The sequence below is a fragment of the Gopherus evgoodei genome, chromosome 13 (genome assembly GCF_007399415.2).
Source record: "Gopherus evgoodei ecotype Sinaloan lineage chromosome 13, rGopEvg1_v1.p, whole genome shotgun sequence".
NCBI lineage: Eukaryota > Metazoa > Chordata > Testudines > Testudinidae > Gopherus > Gopherus evgoodei.
Window position 1 is genome coordinate 8,845,976 of NC_044334.1, and position 13,721 is coordinate 8,859,696.

Below are 13,721 nucleotides of genomic sequence, written 5' to 3' on the forward strand. Positions count from 1 at the left end.
AGGCAAAGCAGTCGAGTGCTGCAGCTTCCCTCCTGCCAGCTGCGGGCCGGGAAGAGATCGGTGCCGTGGGTGTGCGGCGGAGCAGCAAACGAGCTCTAATCTTTTCCTCTGGCTGACCCAGAGGCTCGGTTTGTCTGAATGTGACCTCTAGACAGAGCATTAATAACGAATGTGGCACTGACCCAAGCTGACAAGGGGTGCGGCCAACTTGGCACCCACTTCCTTTCTCTCTCTCACTTTCTGTCTCGCACTCGCTCTCTCTCATCTGAATGTCAACAGCAGGGGGGGCGAGCCAGGAAAACAAAGCTTTGCTTAATAGTTTCCTCTGCTCTGAAATGAATCAAAGGGGCTTTTCTGAACCGGACTGGACCTTCCCCACACGTCTCCCCTCTGCCTCGGTTTTCAACTGAAGGTCGCTACCATCTGGCAAGGTCAGAGGGCTCCCGGGAGAGGAGGCAGAGAAAACAAACAGAGCGCACAGATAACGCTGGACCAACAAGGGGTCTGATAACTTCAGCCCCTTCCAAGGGCAGGGGAGACAGGGACAGACAGACACACCCCAAGTCCTTGCAGATGGGATTGCATGGGGGTGGGGACAGTCTCTTCCCTGGTCTGTGGAAACTGAGGCTGGAGTGCCTGAGAAAGGAAGGCAGGAAGGAAGAGGAGTGTGCAGATCTGCGAGAACACTTTAAAGCGCATTCGGTTTCTGGACCGTGAGAGACAGAGGAAAGCAGCGTTGCGGAGAGCGTGGCTTTCGTTCAAGCTCTCCACAATCACAGCCTTTTTTGATTATTTCTCCCCCGGCTCTCCAGCATGGCTGCCCTCGCCCCACCCAGGTCTCGCCTCTCAAAACGACGACGCATGAGCGAGCCCACAAAAGGGTCCCCTAACGGGCTCTCAACTGGATTAACAGATCAAGGTTACACTTAACAAAATGATCTCATCCCAAAAGCGCTACACTACCTACTGCGACACCCCTCCCAAGACCCCTCTGACCCCGTCTCCCTTCACGTGCTCCTTTAACCGTTTCCTACAGCTGATGGAGACCGGCGCGGGTTTGCAAGCACAGCAGCCTGCCTGGTGAACCTGGCAGCCAAGGGGATGGAGTGTTACTGGGAAGGGGCTGGGATTCTCCGACCATGGCCAGTATTACAGAGGCAGTGTGTACAGAACTGAAGTTTACGCCATCCCCTCCAACAGCAGTCTGAAAGGTACACAAGTTTGGACACAGTGCTCTGAAAAACTATGCTCCACCACAAGCCAAATTAACCTGCAGATCACACCGTGCTTTATCAAGTGCATGACTGTACATAATGTTATGAGCCCCATTTTGCAAGTAGAGAAACCGAGGCACAAAGCAAGTCTCAAGGTCCCAGAGCACATCAGTGGCAGAGCCTGGAACAGAACACAGGACTTCTGGTTCCAGGCCAACGAGAGTAGCAGGGAATTCTCCGCACAGCATAATACAGCAAACGTATGCCATGGCAGTTCCTCCAAGGGTGTTTATGGAGGGCTGGCAATACTTTCGGTAAGTGCCAGCTCTCGCTAGCTGTAACCTGCACTGTCTGGGCCACTCTTCCTCAGAATCCAGCCTGGAGATCTAGATTGTTCCTATGAGCTTCTGGCTCCTGCCAAGTCTGTTGGTTCAAGCATCCGTAAAATGTTCTGTTGCTGCGAGGAGACTTGCAACGAAACTCTCTCCATCCTCACAAGAGAATCTCCCGGCCCTTGCTAAGAGAGGGGTGCTCACAGCCGGGGGGATGGGGTGACTTTTGCGGCCGCTGTGTGATCTCCCTGCACGGCACAGTACTGCAAACCGAGCAAGTCTGACACGGTTTGCTGCAGACTCCCCTGGCTGCAATGGCCAGGGAGTTCCCCTCTAGTGTGGTCTCTCTCTCTTCTCCCTTGACAGTAGCTCACAGGAGATTGGCCCATGTTAACCCCAGGTCTCCCCTTATTGAGGGGCTTTCTAGGACATCAGCCATGTTAACGCTTCACCATGTTTTCTGTTAACCCTCCACATCTTCCCCGACCCAAGTTAGCCTCCTTGTTACACAGCAGTAGCAGCCCATCAGTCAGCGAGAGACCCTGGTGATTTGGCTACATTGGCCTACTCCAGTCGCTTCAGTCACAGAACTCTAGAGCGGCCCACTCCACCGCTGGTAGGATTTACGTCTTCGTCCCGCTGAACTCTGACCTCGCTACCTTCTCTGTGCCACTCGTCCCCTGAGGCCCAGCTGAGGGAAAGGCAGTATCCGTCTCCGAGCCTTTAGCAGGAGCCAGTTTTCCCTCCGACGTTCACAATCCGAGAGGGACATTTACCGTCTTCTGGGGAAAACACGGTTCCTCCTCGCCAGGGCTACTCCCAAAGAAGGGAGGCAGCACGAAGCAGCCGCTAGAGCACAATCTGGCTGTTTTATCACCTGCTTGAGGTGCTATTCCTGCTCCCTTACTGTTAAAGGAAAAATCCGTTCAAAACTCAACCATAGGCAGAAAATCACAGTCATTACCAACCCGCTCCCCTGACAGGCCTTTGTATTTCATGTGCTGACGCTCCCTGAGCAGACCCTGGGGTTTCTCTGCTACCTAGTGAAGAAACACGACACATGCTGTGACAGAGAGACCAGTATGATACAGAGAGAGCAGCTCCGCGGGCCACCGCCACCCCACCCGGACTGCTAAGCAACTGCGGGCAAAGAGAATGCCAGGACAAACCACAATGGGGCCTGATCGACCCCTGGGTGGGACAGGACCAGAATTGTAGGCAAGCGCGGAGCTGGGGCCCAACTCTGCAGCCTGCCCTTTACCATAACTGGCTGAAGCAACCTCTCCCACCTGAACCTGCTTCTGGACTGACAGATGTGAACATCAGTGCCCGGGCCCCACCTCTAATCAAGGATTAGGAGGCTGAAAAATACATGAGCATTACAAAGGAGATGCTGGGGGAGGGGAGATTTGTCACCTCTTAAGGGTCCCCTATGCGGATGCTAACACAGGAAGCTAACAAATTCCAGCCCCTGCCCCGTCCGTGTGTTAGGCTGGAGTGGGGACCACAGCAGTGCAAGCTGTCTGCCACTTCCTGCCCCAGGCCACCCGGCCCCAGAAGTGCATGAGGTTACCCTGGGACTAGACAGGGCCAGGCTATGCTCTTGCTCAATTTGATGCTTTTCAGAAGCAAAGGATCCCCTGGAGCGAATCTGGCCCCTGTATCTGATTTTGTCCCCGATACCTGGTGATGCTCCCCTGCCAGCACAAGGGTTCGACCTGTCCAGGAGAATCACCTAACGCTGTATGGGCTCATTTCCACTGCTCTTACCCCTGTATCTTCCTGTCACAGAATCACAAGACTGGAAGGGACCTTGAGAGGTCATCCAGTCCAGTCCCTGCACCCATGGCAGGACTAACTATTATCTAGACCATCCCTGACAGGTGTTTGTCTAACTTGCTCTTAAAAACCTCCAATGATGGAGATGTCCCAGTACCCACGCCTGCCTCCTGGCTAGCCCACAGCACTTCTGGAAGGGGGAGTGAACCGAAGACCAGATAGAAGCTGTGTGTCAGCCTCTTTCCGAGGTTTATTTCAATCAGCAGGTTTTTACACTGGAACGGAGCAAGCGTGGGTGATTGCATGTGCAGTGGTGAGGGGTTCTCTCTGCAGCAGGGGACATACCCTGTGCCTTCGCAGTGTTACACTGCCGCTTACCCTGCATCCAACCTGACAGCTCCTTGCAAGAGCACAAGGTTTTAGTGCTAGGAAGGGGCAACAAAGCAGAAATCTGGACATTTTGCACATACACACGCACGCAATGAAGTGCATTTCCACATGCACGCAGGCTAAGCAGAAGGTGGCTAAGAAGAAGGCTTCATGTGGACCTCTGTTTAATTCATTTAATATTAATGCGTGTGCTAGTTTACTAGTAAAAAGGCTGGTGTTTCTAACTGCCAGCCCTGAAAACTCAGGCTGGCTATCTGAGAATCAAGTGGGGGTCGCTTCCCTTCTTGTGCATCATCACCTGAGCTAAAGGTGCTGCAGACCATACAACACCTGCACAGCCACCCACTGTCCTCAGAGCATGGCCTCACCTGTGCAATCCATTGCTTTCCATGTGTTTGCACAGGAGCAGCTGATGCACAAAGTAGGACAGACCCCTTAGCCCTAGGCTTGCACAGTTTGCAGGACTGAAAAGCGGCCAAAGCTTATTTTTGTCACTGAAGTCAGCAGATCTGAGCCTCAGTGATGCACAGGGAGGAAAAGCTGTAGAGTAAGAAGGTGCAACCATTACGTAGTCCCTTTTCAAAGTAAAACCACATGTTAAAGCTTTGGGGAAAGCCCTGAGCTGCACCTAGAATGGTTACTAGCTCTTCGATAAATCCCCCGAACCTAGCAGCTAGCTAAGCATTCCCAGGTCCGGGGCAAGGATAAACCATCCTGCAGTGAAAACTCGATCAGGTCCAAGATAGGGCTGAAGCCCCAAGGGGAGTGGATTCACTCTCACCCCACTTGCTTTTGGACTAGGTGGTGGGTAAACTCCGGGAGCAACTACAGCTAATCAAAACCGCCTGCTTGTACCTCTGAATCACAGTCACAATGGAAGAAGCCGATGATACCAGAACACATGGCACCATAATTATATCAATCGCTGTATGTTTTGGCAGACTATCAAATCAAAGTTTACTACAAAATAAAAAAAGTGTCGTTAAACAAGAACTTCACCCTTACAAGGTTCTCGTTCCCCTAGTTAACTTAATAATATGGTATTCCCCACTGCGGTCTCACCGTATAGCCATAGTATCTCCTTCTCTTATTTAAAATCTCTCCGTTTAGCATCGCTATGCAAGTGCTATTGAATATGCTCACTCAGATTGCAATCTGGAGAGATTATTCAACTACCCTGCTTTACTACCCCAAACCAAGGTCCTTGGCATACGTGCTGCTGGAAGGATCAGCCTGGGACTGACTTCTGAGGTTCGTTTTGAATGTTCAGAATGCCAACTACCTGCAGGCTAAAAAAAATATTCCAGGACCAACAGGAGCGGTGCCAGGGTTTTTGGCGCCCTTGGTGAGGGTCCTTCCGCACTCCCCGTCGTTGGCGACAATTCTGTGGCGGGGGGGGGGGTCCTTCCGCGCTCCCGGTCTTTGGGGCACTTCGGTGGCAGGTCCCGGAGTGAGTGAAGGACCCGCTGCAGAATCGCTGCTGAAGACCCAGAGTGCGGAAGGACCACTTGCTGCCGAATTGCTGCCAAGGGCGGCAAAATGCTGCCCTCCCAAATCCTGGAGCCCTAGGCGACCGCCTAGGTCACCTAAATGGAAGCGCTGGCCCTGAGGGCCAAGCTTTGGAAGTGCCAGTTAGTGCGAATTTGAAGTCGCTGGGTGCACTCAGCAGGAAAATGCCTCGTGAAGCTGGCTGGGGCCTGGCAAGATGGGAATTTAGCTTCTCTGCAGACACCCGTGATGGAAACCTCGCTATTTCACAGATCAGCGTGTGGGGGAAACATCATTCAAATGGCCAGGGGGTCGGGGGAGACCAAACCCCACACTCCCGTGGGCTGATCCAACCCTGCGTAAGCTGGAGCACTGCCTGCTGCCTTTCTTTATAAATTGGGTAGATGTTGGGGCTACTGGATGCCACCTCCCCACAGTTCCATCCTCCACACTGGCTTAGGCAGGTGGCTACCAAGACTGGTCCTTTTAGCACAGCCCCACCTTGCGGCCTAAATGCCTCTTCTACAGTCAAATCGGAAAGAGGGGACTGCTCAAAGTGACCTGTGCCGCAGAAATCCACCAACCGGCAGCTGCTAATCCCAGCAGCTGGAGTTCAGCCAGGCAGCCTGACTGAAGTCTGTCGAGTAAGTGACGAGCCTAGAGAGAGTAACGCTTGTTTGTACACAAGACTGGCCCAGGGGTCAGAATGGCTCAAATGAGAACAAGCCAAACATACTGGTGTATTCGTACTAGAAGTAAGCTCAGTCCAGGATGCTGCAGGCACGGGAGAAGCCAGAGGCTATGCTCCACGTGCCTCCTGCAGGTGCTTTTCCCCAACTGATCTAACACCTGCCAGCAGGTCTGGCTAAGTTTGCTGTCCCCAAATGAAGCTCGTTTCCATTTGAAGCTGCACGTCTACACTACTCGCAAGCCAGAAGACCGGGAGCAAGCTGAGCAGGATGCACTCGGCACTGGCTGGGAACTCAACCGCAGATCAACAGGACATGACTTCGGAAAAAATTAAACAGCAGAAATCTTGGCACAGAAGCCCGACAAATGAGGGGGAAGTGGCCAGGGGAGCCTGCTACACTCAGCACATTTACACAACGGTCTCAGCGACGGGCTCTCTCGGTCACAGGATGCAAAACAAACCTCCTCCAGCCAGCAGCCTCACCCCGGTAAAAGGGACGGCCCTGTCTCAGCATTCAGCAGGAGAATCCCCATCTGCAATTGCGATTCAGGGACGTAGGGGCTCTCACTTGATGATGTAGCAGTGCAGTCGCTTTACAAACAACAGTGCATCCTCTAAAGGAGGCAGCAGAGATCAGAAACTCTGACTTGCCATTAGTGGGCTATTGCAATTGTGCAGTTATGGGCCAGGGGGGTTTATCTTCTACTCTTTTGACACATGGGAATCCCCCTGCATGGGCATCAGGGTACATGTCTTTTACCGCTGTGGGGCCACGTGTGAACCATGAACACACAGAAAGTGACCTCAAATTCGGGTTCAGAAATGAATTTTCCCCAAGTCAGACTGGCAAGGACCGTAGGGGCAGAAGGTCGCCTTCCTCTGCATGGATCATGGATTACCTGCTGGGCTCGTCTGGGTATATCTCACTAAAACAATTTCCTGCCACTGCAGGGACCTTGGGACACTGGGCACCTTGGTCCCTCCAGTTTTCTGCCTGTGGCACACAATAGTTTAGTCTCCTTAGGCTATAATACTCTGGTTTAATTCTGGTTGTTGGACTTGGTGTGGAGGTGGGTGGTGTTTGCTGGCCTGTGATATACAGGTGGTCAGACTAGATGATCCCTTCTAGTCTTCAACTCCGTGACACAGAGCTAAACCCCAGCTATCTAGCCCAGGCCCGCAAACCACCAACTGCTTTCCCAGTTTGACATCAACACGAGTTCTGGCCATGCAGCCGTCTCCTGCAGTGACCTCACTCCAGCACAGAGCCTGGACAATGTTACACCTTGTCCTTCCATGACACAAATCAATCGCGCATGACTCCTGGAGCAAGTACTGACAAAATCCCCAAACTTGCTGCCAACTTTGTAGTTTGTTATCAAAACAAACATAAAGGCACTTTTCTCAGACGATACAGGTCCTCATTCTTCTCACCTAAATAGAGCATAAATCAGGAGTCACTTCACTGAAGTCAATGGGTTTACACAGTGGGTGAAAGCAGTGTAAAGAACAGCAGAATTAGGTCCCCAAGATTCAGTGTGGTAACACACCCACACTGTCTCTGCTGGGTGCATACCATCTAATACCATGAACTGGCTTCCTTTCCAGACCAACAGGACTGGCAGATGGAGAAAAAAAACTGTATTGTGTATTACCTTTTTTGGCCGTTTCCATTTCTTCCTCTGTCCAGCGAGAACTTTCATTCATTTCCAAAGAAGCTGAAAAATAAACAGACAGAACCAAGTGGTCATGGCGAGAGGGATTTAAAAGTACGAAACACAGCAACTGAGCCAGAAAATCTCAGGAGGGTTACTAGCGCCCCAAAGCCAGCCATGCCGATCAGAATACACCGTACATGGATAGCACCTTTCATTGGAGCACCCCAAAGTGCTCCACAAGCCTCCGCGCCAGGTTTAGATGCAGGGAGGTGCCAGGCCCAATATCGCCAAGCCTGCATAGTATCCGTCACACCGATGGAAGGTTTGAGTGGAAGGTAGCTTTGGGCTGGGAAAACAAAGCCAGCCCCCTCAGGGTAACTGCATTTTGCCAGTCATATGTTGGTCCCACTCGCCCTTGTCCCGCAGCAAAAAGCTGCAACATAGCTACTGATTTTCTTCTAATCGTGTGGAGAGGTGTTGTCACCGGGGGTGGGAAGAGCTGAGAACTCAGACCGGCTGCAGGGTCGTGGTCATCTCAACGATACTGATCAACCCCCAAGGGGTGGAGAGTCAGCAGGGGGAACCAGTCATCAGCAAATCTGATGCGCTCAGAGAGATGGTGCCATACCCAGGCGATCAGAGATTTCCAAAGACTGCATGCAGCACCTTGGGCTACCTCAGATTCACTTTCACATCCAATGAGAGCCTCGGAGCAACAGCAACTCTCAGGAGGCCTGGATGCAACCGTGCCCTCCAACCAGCACAGTAAGAGATGGGTGCCAGCTATGCCCACCATCCACTTATATTCTCCACCCTCATGCTCCATGTGGGCCTGAGTAATGTATTCACTTTGAAATAATCCTGCTGGCAGCCTGGCACACGTGAGCAAACCCTACAACAACAAACCAGTATGTGAGTCAGAGACAGAAAGCCCCCAATAAGCAAACAGATTTCCTTTTCAGCTGCCAACAGGCAGACCACTATTTCAACACTAAGGAGGGAGATTTTGACCATGTCCTTTTAAAATGGAAACTGGGCCGACAGGCTAGGTTAAAGGACAGTGGTGGGGAGGAAAAGCAGCATCTCCAAGAAGCCTGTCAAGGCTCTGGGGCTCTGGAGGGGGAAGAGTACATCTTTGATGCCCTCAACCTGTTAGGTACCAGGGCCTGGGAGTGAGAAAAATGCATCTCCTTCGCAGCTGACTGCACCAGATTGCAGGTGTCACCTCGTGGAAGTCACTGCAGGTCATTTCCTCCATTAGAAATACAGTCCCCACATAGATCCAGCTAGCACACATTAGCTCAGCTGGTAGAAGAAATCAATACCTGGAAATTCTCTTTCCCCCTCCATGGGCAAATTCAGGGCTTCAAGATTTATTTGCTTTAAGTATCCCAAACACACTTGACTAGGCATTTAATTGAGTTTTAATAAGACTGTTAGTGTATGTTAATAAATGTCAGACAAATGGCCTATTGGGTTTGATTAATGGTAGTTATTGAGGTTGAGCAGTTACGTAACAGATGTCTGCTGGGAGCTGCAGCGTGCTGCAGCTAAACCACAGTATTGGGGGGGTTGTTTGTTTTTTAATGTTCAATAGGACTTTAACATGCAGTAACTGTCTTCACCAACCTACATTAAATCACTACTGGGGAGACACAACACGTAACTGATTGCTTCGGCATGCCAGTGACACTAGCCCATTTCCTTCGGTCACTTTACTATTGTCAGCTGTCTTTTCTCCCCCGCCTGGGATTCCACTGGAGATCTCTGGAGGAAACATGCTACCTAAATGACTGGGATTATTCCCTACCGCTATTGGCACAATGCCTAAGCACCCCAAACAGGGCCCAGGGCCCCACTATGCTAGAACTATACACACACACACAGACAGTCACTGCCCTGGAGAGCTCACAGTCCAGGGTTTAGACAATACTCAACCGTATTTACAGACCTAATTTATACTAGTAAAGTATACTAGTATACTTTCAACGAGGAAATTCTCCAACGGACAGGCATGGATCAATGTTTCTTTAGTATTTGCTATAGGGAATGAGGCAACTACTGCAGTCAGCTTATCGAAGACAGCCATGGATAGTTCCCAAGGGCAACCACCGTCTTTCTGTCAGTCACAGAAGGGAGGAAAGGCAGACACCATCTACCATCGCCTGGATATGGCACTTTTCAACACTTACAAGCCCCCATGTGGCTGGCAGTGGAAGCTATCACCTTTCTATGGGTCTCAGCTGCATGTAGGATCCTTGTCTCCTGTCATTTCAAACTAAGGGCTACGCTAGCCGTCTGTCCATGCGTTTTAGGGTGAGATCGGTTTGACTTCTCTCTCTTATTTCTGACACCACAGGCACCACCCTGCCAGCCTGAGATGCCCTAAAGTCTCAGGAAACATAATGGCACTTTCAGGATGTTCCGGGGTTGCTGTATTGGGTCCTCTCCTTTGAAATCACTGCAGACGTGTTTGCACGGCAGGGAGGCTGGCTGAAATGGGGCAGGGAATCAGAGCTGCATCGAACAGGCTAGTAAAGTCCCAAGCGCAGACGATGTGGGACACAACATATTAGGAGTAAGCGATGTGCTGAGGATCTCCTACTCTGGAAGAAATATGGACTCACAGGCTACAAGTAGAGAGTTGTCCCAGCCTTCCCCTCACTGAGTCATCATCTGTGGTGCCCACAAAGGCAAGGAAGGGAAAGCCTGGCTTTATAACACCACGATCACTGCAAAAAGCTGCATCAGAGCCATCGCTTATCCCTACTGCTTCTGAGACAAGGCGCAACACAAACTGGCGGGACCAGGGGCCAGGGCAGTGAGGTAAAATGAGCGAGTGACTCCAAGTGAGGCCCCCGGGCAGGTGCAGCGCACTGTGAATCTAGTGGCTGTGGAGCTCTCAAGGACAGTCTGAGCCTGCCTCGGATCACATGGTAAAACACGCCGTCAGGATGGCCTCGCACTCAATAGCCACTGGCAGTAGAGAGAGGCCTGCATGAAGATCTGCACATCTTTGCTGAAAATGGCACAATTCTCTTTGCCTTCCTTCAGGGCTTGCCAACTGAGGTTCCACATGATGCAAATCTCACCTGGTGAGACACAGGCCTGGCCCTCTGAGATGCCTCCTGTCCAGCTGGATGAATTCCACTGGGTAATTCTGAGGTGCTGGTGAAACATCACTCCCACTCCTCAGGACAGGAGGAATTTTAAAGAGCCAGGGCTGTAGGACAGGATTATCATCCTGCATGTCCAGTTAGAGAAATCGAGGAATGGTGACTTGTTCCAGGCTGCCTAATGAACCAGTGACAAAACAGAGGCAAAACCCAACAGCCTTTGTTCCCAGGGTCTTCCCTCCACCCAGCTGGCTGGACTGATACAAACCCCTCCTCCCCCTTGGTTACGGAGGCTTTGTGCCCAGCAGGTACGTACCCAGCTCTGTGTTCTGCTGTGGAGCGGCTGCCTCCTCGTGGTTGGCCTCGTTAGCCATGGAACGGGTGATGCGGCCTTTGCGCCTGCCCTGACTGTTGGCGGTTTTACGCCCTTTGGAAGCGACGGCTTCTTTCTCGTCGTTATCCTCCCCAGACGTGTCGTCATTCTTCTCCCTGCAAGAGCGGGGAAATCACTGGGTGATGGGATATATTTTGGGAGTTTGCAACGAGGGCACTTTGCCTGACTTTGGGTGGGGTGAGTTGTTTTTTTTTTCCTGCAGATGGTTGCAGCCCCAAGAGCGCGCAGAGACCTGACAGAGACAGGTTTAATGCTGGGCCATTCGAATTTATCATCACCTCCTCCTCATTTATCTTCCTGAAAGGGACCTGCTGGTAAATGTTTAGGCAGCCTGGATATAATGAAGCCAGATGTTCTCCTAAGCCAAGTATTAAGCCCGTTATAGATAGCTAGCAGTCTGCCTGCCAACCTTTCCCAGCAACAAATCCGGCGTTCCCTGCTAAGCCATGCTGTGCCAGGCACTAAGACAGGCACGGTTATAAAACTGGTCGAATCCCTTGAGCTGGAAGATCTCACATCGACATCAACACTGCAAAAGGTGATGCCCTGCGCTCCGCTGCATCCTGAGTTCTGCTTTGGCTCTAGGAGGTGCAGCAATATCTTGCAACAATAAAACAAACCCTGGTATCAAAGCTGCTTCAGGGACTGATCAGCTTTATAAAGCAAGTCAGTGACTTCTTCTAGGGTCTCCAAGGATGCGGGAGAAGGGAAATCTATGAACGAATAGACTCGTTCCTTTGCTAGCAGCAGGTTTAGCCTGCTCTGTGCTAGGAAAAGAGAGGTACATGCAGCACATCCAAGGTAACCTGCAAAAGGATCACCCAATACTGGGATCAGAGCCCAGATTCTGCTGGATGCACTTCAAACCACTGACAACCCCCACCCCCTCCCCGCGCCCCGACTCCTCTCAGTGTGCTTCTCCTTAAGGAGGGAGCACTGAGATGATGCATTCCCAGCCCAGTGCACACGATCCCTAGGGGCGAGGAGCGGAGAGAAAGGAGAAAACTTGCTTACTTTGTCAGTTCTTCTTTGTCGTTTTCTGTTTCCTGTTTGTCTTCCTCCTTCTCAGCCTCCTTCTCCTTTTCTCTCTCTTTTTCATCCTTCTCCTCTTGGCTGCTACGGGGCATCTGCTGCTGCTGCAAAACAAGGGACAATAAAAATAAATAAATAAATAAACAAACAACAAAGCACTGCCTGAGCTACGGGGTGGACATCTGCAGTCAAGGGGCAAGCAGGGCTATTGCAGGCCAGGGGGTCAGAAAGCGTAATGCAGAGATCAGAGCCCGTTTTGGGTCTGCACTTGGGGATCTGATCCAACACCTATTAAGGTGAATGGAAAGGCTCCCACTAGCTACAAAAGCAACAAAGCTGCAGAGACTATGAACTACACAACCCGTTTCAGGGCAAGTGATGCAGTGAATGCTGCGCAGGAGACGTGAACCTCACCCCACACCATCTGAAGCAGAATCAGCACAGCTGGACAGACACTTCATTTAGAAGCTGTTACTCCCATCTGCCCCAAACACAGCTAGGTGTGAGGCACCCACCTGTCTTTACCCTCCTTTAAGAGGGTTTGTGCAGGTGCCCATCAAAACTCTATTGGTACCACTCCCCCACCCAGGCATTTCATGTTACCAAATGGGAGCTTTTCTAAAATGATAATAATGATGCTGGATTCCATTTTGCAGCTGCAGGAAGACAGCAGGGGGAGGCCCGGTTCCTCAGACCTCCTTCTGGCTAGCATCAAATGAAAGGAATTCCACAGAGACGTAGAAATTAGAGACGGAAGTGATTTATTAAGCCATGCAGCTCCCCAGCTAACACAGGACTGTTTCCTATAGTAAATCCCCCGGGGGTTGGCCAGAGTAGCTTCCCTGGGGAAAGGATTCCACAGGCTGAAAGGCAGAACTCTCAAACTGAAGGGCTAATCCCCCGATGACCTGTGCGTCCTGCTTGCAGCTGCTAGGACGGAGCTGTATGGCAGAGGTGTGCGGTTTGAACACAGATCTCCCGTGCACCAGCATTCTGCACCAAGCGAACTCTTGGGCCCCAAAGGGTTAGTGCTAACTGAGACGTGCAGAGCTATCGAAATGGGCTACAAGAAGCGAGCGGAAAGCATCGTGTTCTTCCAGGCCTTGATACAGCCAAGTATTGGAGGCATGTGCTTCACTTTAAGGATGCGCTCACGACTTCAGTGCCTCTCTTTCTATTTGTGTGGGTTCAAATGGCACAAGCCACACGACAATCGTAAAGAGTGAGCCTGATTCTCTCCACTGCCTGCTGCCCTATGCTGGCATCTGCTTTTGGCTGCCCCCCGCCCAGACAAGCTCCCCCTCCTCCCCACCAGTGCCCCCCCACTCACACCCCCTGCTGCCCCAGCACTGGGTTCCCCCCAAACATGGGATCTGCTGCCAGCACACTGCAGCCGAGCCCTGGCCCAGCTGCGACTCTGTCCCCATGCGGGTGGAGCTGCTGGGTGGCGCAGAGTGGGAGTACTTCCAGGTGGCGGCATGGCTGCGGGGCGGTGCGAAGAACACAGCCCCCTCCCTGAGCTTCGCGGCACTGCTGGTGGCCAAGGTGGATCAGTTCGTGCTCACCGCCCTCACACCCGACATGCTGGCGGACGAGGACCTGGAAAACCCCCCGGACCTGCTGCTCT

The 13,721-nt window shown here is 51.8% G+C and overlaps 1 protein-coding gene across 20 annotated transcripts in view; it reads right to left on the reverse strand.

The window, feature by feature from the left end:
• Positions 1 to 13,721, reverse strand: part of NCOR2 (nuclear receptor corepressor 2) — a 402,926-nt gene that overhangs the window by 88,377 nt on the left and 300,828 nt on the right. For 17 of the 20 annotated variants that reach the window (XM_030583492.1, XM_030583491.1, XM_030583493.1 and 14 more), the window contains 3 exons: positions 12,077 to 12,201; positions 10,985 to 11,157; positions 7,550 to 7,612 (listed from right to left, as the gene is read on the reverse strand). In XM_030583492.1, the coding sequence (XP_030439352.1) occupies positions 7,550 to 7,612; positions 10,985 to 11,157; positions 12,077 to 12,201 (361 nt within the window). The remainder of the gene's footprint in view (positions 1 to 7,549; positions 7,613 to 10,984; positions 11,158 to 12,076; positions 12,202 to 13,721) is intronic. The other 3 variants (XM_030583488.1, XM_030583506.1, XM_030583508.1) reach the window with 1 other exon arrangement.